This window comes from Brassica oleracea, chromosome C7 (assembly GCF_000695525.1).
Source record: "Brassica oleracea var. oleracea cultivar TO1000 chromosome C7, BOL, whole genome shotgun sequence".
NCBI classification, from domain to species: Eukaryota; Viridiplantae; Streptophyta; class Magnoliopsida; order Brassicales; family Brassicaceae; genus Brassica; species Brassica oleracea.
This window is the reverse complement of record NC_027754.1, coordinates 43004710-43011128: the sequence shown is the minus strand read 5'-3', so window position 1 is coordinate 43011128 and position 6419 is coordinate 43004710. Positions and strand designations below refer to the sequence as shown.

The window sequence follows — 6419 nt, the reverse complement described above, 5'->3', positions numbered from 1 at the left end:
TGTAAAGGGGGGTGGAGAAGGGGGTGGCGAAGGGGGTGGAATGGGCAATTCCGAGTGGCGGTCACAGAAGTCCGTCAATTTATCAAAGGCTATGTCCAAAGTAAGAGTATCCATGTCGATAGAATGCCTCACCCAGCCACTCAGATCACCAAAAGCTATCCCTAAATCCAATCGAACACAACATATGTGTTACAAACTGTTAAAATTGATAGATTTCCAACGACTTATTTTGACCTATGTGGGGTTCGTTACACGTCACTATCTGCAAAATCTCATCAATGATACGCTTGATTTCAGTAGGTATCAGGGATAGAACCAGATCAATCATACAAATTTAAGATCTGATCAATTCCGGTTCAAGTTGAGTGATATAATATGAGCTTAAATGCAATAATAAGTTTCATATACTTTCGTTCTCAACCTTTAGAAGGGGATTCCTAATAAACTAAGATATATGTTTTAGATGTGGATTCTTAATAAAATTAGATCGAGTTTATATTGTGTCTTCAATGCTAAGCCATTACGCGTTGATCGTAGGTAAATTCATGGGACTGTTGATTAATACCTGGCAAAACGACAAGGTTTTCTTCCCGAGCAAGCTTTTCACAGAAGTCTACATCATCTTTAATGTCTACAAACTTGTGTAAAATCAGTTTGGTCTGCAAGAAGAAATGATTCAAAAACTTACAACATGGTTTCAAAATAAATAATAATAAAAAGGTTTATAATTAAGTCTTAAGGAAACGTGATAAAAAATATAATACCCATAGGAAGGTGCATGCTTCAGGTATAAAATCGCATTTAAGGGAAGGTATGTCATCAAGCCTAGAATAAGCCAATTCCGCTTTGTGTCTCAGAAAGCTTTGCCTAGTATCGAAGAAACTTTTAGGAGTCTCGTCCAAGATGGTAGGAATAGCCTCCTGCATGATAAAATCGAAAAATTCACCAATTATAAACAAAATGAAATTTGGTAATAAGTTGAAAGAAGGTCCATAACATATTTTATTATATCTGGTTACAAGAAGTACTGTTCAAACTAGAAAGTCATGTACCTGGATAACAGTTGGTGGTTTAGAAGTTATCCCAAGAAATTCTTTAGCAGCACTCACGACCTGTTCATATATAACAAGATTAGGACAAGAAAAGTAATAAGAAGAACATTTTGAACTCTTAATAGCAAACATAGTATATATAATATATATAATAATGTTACATATCATGTATATTCTTAAAGTGTGAGATCGAACAAAATGGACCAGACCTCGGTGCATTTAAAGACACCATCTAGGTCGTGCAGGGCGAGCCAGCCAGTTCGCCATCCGGGGAGACACCATCCCTTCGATATGGACCCAAGTGTCATCACGGGTACAATATGCGAGAAAGTCGCCATGGGAACAAAGGGATTATTCCCAAACACAGTCCATCGAAAAACTTCGTCAGAAACCACCATTATTTTGAGTTCCTTGGCCAAGTAAGCAAGCTACGATTCATTAATGTGGGCATAATCAAAAAGAGTAGACCATAGGTGAACACTGTTAATTAGACAATATGTAAATTACCTGCTCCAGATGATCTCTGGAGTAGGTGTTCCCATTGGGATTGTGAGGATTGATTATAAATATTGCAAACGTGTTCTCATTCGCATGCTTTCGGACGCTTTCAAAGTCGATCTCAAAGTTCTTTTCGGGGTGGAACGTATATTTGCGGATCTCAAGTTTCTTGTAGATGGATCGAGCTACTTCCCATGGCCAGCCAGGGCTCGGAATCAGGACGTTGGCTTTTGGTTTAGCCAAGAGGTCAACCGCAAGCTCGATGGCTTGTTTGCACCCAACGGTCATAAACACATCTTCTGGTGCCAGTTTCTTTGGAAGATCACGGTTTAGGTACTCTGCTACGGCCCTGATAATGGCATAAATTGGGACAGTTTATTTTCAAACAAAGAAAAGGCCAAAAATGATAAACTATACTTCTATTGCTCTATCTACGTATATAAGAAAATATTACTGTTTGGCCGCTGGAAGGCCTATACTAGGAGCATAAGCGTTTCCTCTGCCGTTCTTGACGGCTTGAACAACCGCATTTTCAGCCACATCGTGAGCCAAAGCGGGTTCACCTAGAGGAGGATAAATGGTCTTCTCAAAATCGCACTGAGCCAAGATTTTAGAGGTGTAAAAGCCTAGGTGGGCAGTTGAGGCTTCCCTGGCCGCATGGCTGCCGCTGAAGTTCCAGTCACCGCAACACTTGTTTTCCATATTTTTTTTTGCGTCTAGTGTCTTTACTCTGGATTAGATTTTGTTTGTTGTGAATTACTCTCATCGCTACGAGAGAGTTTATATAGTAAAAGTTTCCACATATTTCACATTTTTCTACAAACTTGTAATTAACAAGTTGACAAAAAACTTGTCATTAACAAACTGACAAAAAAAAACCTGTTATTAACAAGTTGACAAAAAACACTTGTTATTGACAAATACTAGTAATGATGTCTCTGCACGTCTGAAAGTGGGTTTCCTCAGATCAAAGTGATTACAAATTTTACTATAATAAAATATTTGAAGAACGAATATTAACTTACAAGAGATACGAAATTCCGTCTTCCAGAAAAGCCGTAAGCGTATAAAGGTTTATCTGTTTCTGTTGATTAACTTATAAACTTATTTATACACAATCGTCATATTTACTCTTATCAGATTTTTAACATTCTTTTGTTCATTATAAACAATGTTTTAATATAATTTTACATTAAGTTTTTTAAAATATTTACAAACAACTTATATAATAGCAATATAAAAATATGTTCATATCCATTCGGTAGTTTTCTAAAATATATATCATGCATGCAAATTCATAGCTAAGTTTGGTGTCAACACGTGAACACCCAAAAGAGATTTGGTTTTCACTGCCATGAAAGTGGAACACTAAGAACTAACACGTCTAGCTAGTATACCGTAAATTTCCTATAACTTTTCTTCTTCATTTTCTTTGTTTTTAAAATGAGCACTTTTTATTTATTTGTTGCGTGTAAAACCATTCTAATCTTCTCAATTATGTCATTCTATTCTTATCACTGATGTTCCAAGAGATACCAACGAATTTCCTTGTTAGCCAAATATATAATGTGTTTACATTTTTTTTAGTTTATATATGATTTTTTTTTCATTAAAATATATTTGTTCATTATTGTGTCGAAATTTAAAAACACTCACATATTAAAAACAGTTTAGAAAACAAAAAAATATATTTGTTTATTATTGTGTCAAAATTTAAAAACACTCACATATTAAAAATATTTTAGAAAACATCTTTATACAATTTTTTTTTGATTAATATCTAATGGTAATTTTTTATATTTTAATTTAATTTTTTTTTTAATAAAAATATTATTTTAAGAAAACAACACAATATATAAGATATGTTATTTTAAAGTTTAACTTTATTAATAAAATTTTTTAATTATATATAAAAATTCATTAAGAACATAAACGATATTAGTCATTCTAACTTTTAACGTGAGAGCTTCATTGAAAAAATTTACTTCGCAAATAATAATATAGATTTGTTTACATTAATATATATTATGTGCATAAAATTAATATATATATATATAGAAATCTAAAATAAAGATCTATTTGACTATATAAAATATGTGTATGTAAATATATTTTAAGATATATAAATATTTTCTTAAAAAATTAAAATATTTCTGAAATTTAAATTGAAAAAACACATTAATTTAAAATATTTAGAAAATAAATTAAGTAATAGAAACATAAATATATGATAACTAATTTAGATAATAATATATAGTTATATCCATTATTAAAACAGAATTATTTTATAAATAAACGTTTCTTGTTCTTTTAACTTTATTGAAGATAAAATTATCTTTGTCAAAATGGATATTCACGATTATTTTATATTATGAATTGTACATGTCATCTCCATGGATTGAGAATTTAACATGAAAACAAAATTTCACAATGATTAATGGTTGCGAGGTTAAATGGCATATACCATATTCCCGTTTATTAACATACTGGTTTTGCAAAACAAATAACATATTGGTTTTGCAAGCTTTTTTTCTTTTGCTAAACAAAACATATTGGTTTTGCTCTGATAATATTTCTAATCGGCGTTTTCATTCCAACAAAACCTAAAACTACTTAATCCAGGTCTTTCAAAACAGTCTTCTAATAATGCAATGACGAACAGAGAGAAGAAGTCTTCTAATATCTATGATTTCTCTCAACGTAAATGTTGCATAGTCCAACATGTTACTTTAGTATTTTATATTTGTTTTGTATTTAGTTGTAATTATATCCTCATGATTGTTGAATGACAGTTTTAGTATTTCTTTTTTTATTCGGCACTTTGGTCTTTTTTTTATTTCCTCATTTGTCAACCTTTTAGCCTCTTACTAAACTGTCACTAAAATATTTAAAATTATGACTTTAAAATTTGTTAAAATAAAATCACTAATATAATGAAATAACAACAGATCGTGCGGTGTTGGATAATCAGTTTTTTTTTGTCAGCTGTTGAATAAGCTATTTCGGAGGGAAAATCCATTTCTTTTAAAAGTTGTATTCATCAATTAAAAACTAAATTATATTTTCCCAAAAAAATATTCTAAAATTTACGAGGGAGAAACAATGAACAACGTTTTAATCCTTCCAATGTGAAATTAGCTAAAAAGTCACGCTTTACACCAGAATCATGTCTTTTATTGGTGACCTCCAAGTTCCCTTTATAAAGTTACACAAAAAAAAAAAACTGATTTTGTTTTATGGGGATTCCTGTAAACATTTTTTTTTCCAATGTTCTACCTAGTTTGGATTTTTTAAAATCTGAAATCAAAACTTTTTTTGTTTAGAATAAACACGTTAAACCACTGGATTAAAGAAATTTCCACAATATCTATTTTGAATTTTGTATTTGAATTTGAAAGATTGAGTTTTTTCTTTAATTAATATAATTTAGTTTTAAATTAAAATCTAAAATATAATCTCAAAAGATGAGTGGTACAACTATTAATGATTATGACGAGATTTAATGGCATATTAGGTTAAGATCCGCGCCTTGCACGGGATCAACATTATATATATAAATTATTTTATGTATTATATATTTTTACATATTATGAAATAATAAATATATATTAAATAATTAAAAGTCAGTAACTATTAAATATATAATTAAATTGGTACGAACATATAAATCAATTTTATTAATCCAAAATTTTTTTATTTATTTGATAGGATATGTTATTAAATTTAAATGATACCAACATAGATAATATATTTTTAATATTAATGTCTATTAAATGATGATTTATGTTTAAAATTAAACAAATATGATAGAAGATACACTATTTTTTTTTATCAAATCTTTATTATTCAAAATTATTAATTGTCATATATACTTTAGCCACATAGGTAATTCCGTAAATTTTATTTAAGGAAATAATAAAGTACATTAATGATGAAGTTATTGTTAGTTTAATAAAAATCTTATTATATAATTAGATGGACCAACATATTTCTCTAATGATTCTAAGAATTATTCTAGTGATGACATGTGGATACAAAAAAAAGTGGTAATGCTTCTCAAATAATATATAGGGGATACCATATTCCCATTTTATTATCATTTTGGTTTTTCTTTGATAATATTTCTACTCGGTCTTTTGGTCATTTGATAATGACGACGCGAAAAGAGAGAACAAGTCTTCTAATGGTTGTATATGATTTCTCTCAACGTAAATGTTACTTCAGTATTTATATTTTTTTCTATTCGGTCATAATATATCCTCACGATTGAAGAATGATAGCTTTAGTATTGGGGTTTTTGCCAAAACTAACCCACAACTTGATTTTAACCCCAAACATATACCCAAACTTGAATCAAATGCAAAACTAATCTAAAAGCCTAGTGAAACTACAGCTCAGCCCCTTGTGACCAAACAAAAAAACAGAAACCATTTTTACGAATATAGCCCTAGTAAATCGTCTGAGTCGTCTAAGATGTTGGAAGTCGTCTGGACGACTGAAGTGTAAGTCGTCTGGTACCGGTTTATTTTAAAAATAATTTATAAATCTTGTAAAAAAATATTTTGATGCGTGAAAAATAAAAATCAAGTAATTATAAACAGTTTTAAATGATATAAATTAAGATATGATAAAATTGATTTGTTTTGAAGATAGATGAGTGGAAGTAGTGAATCATGAAATACTTTGGTTTAGGAGTTTGGCAAACATATGTTGTAGTATTGTATGTATTGTTAGGGTTAGATTTTGGAAAACTAAAATGTTTTTTTCAAAAATTAGTTTTCACCTATATGTATTTATTTATGTGTATAGTAAACACTTTTCAAGTTTGATTTGATTTTATGAAGTCTTTAATTAGATAATTAAGTTTAG

At 29.6% G+C, this 6419-nt stretch overlaps 1 protein-coding gene across 2 annotated transcripts in view; it reads right to left on the bottom strand.

Annotated features, from left to right (window-relative positions):
• Positions 1 to 2285, bottom strand: part of LOC106305805 (cystine lyase CORI3-like) — a 6355-nt gene extending 4070 nt beyond the window's left edge. Inside the window, exons 1-7 of one of the 2 annotated variants that reach the window (XM_013742197.1) lie at positions 2005 to 2285; positions 1560 to 1899; positions 1262 to 1480; positions 1053 to 1112; positions 765 to 920; positions 566 to 659; positions 182 to 262 (exon numbers count right to left, since the gene is read on the bottom strand). In XM_013742197.1, coding sequence (XP_013597651.1) covers positions 249 to 262; positions 566 to 659; positions 765 to 920; positions 1053 to 1112; positions 1262 to 1480; positions 1560 to 1899; positions 2005 to 2252 — 1131 coding nt within the window. In that variant the 5' untranslated portion in view covers positions 2253 to 2285 and the 3' untranslated portion in view covers positions 182 to 248. Of the gene's footprint in view, positions 1 to 181; positions 263 to 565; positions 660 to 764; positions 921 to 1052; positions 1113 to 1261; positions 1481 to 1559; positions 1900 to 2004 lie in introns of those variants that run through there. The other variant, XM_013742196.1, reaches the window with a different exon arrangement.
• Positions 2286 to 6419: the final 4134 nt, after the last annotated feature.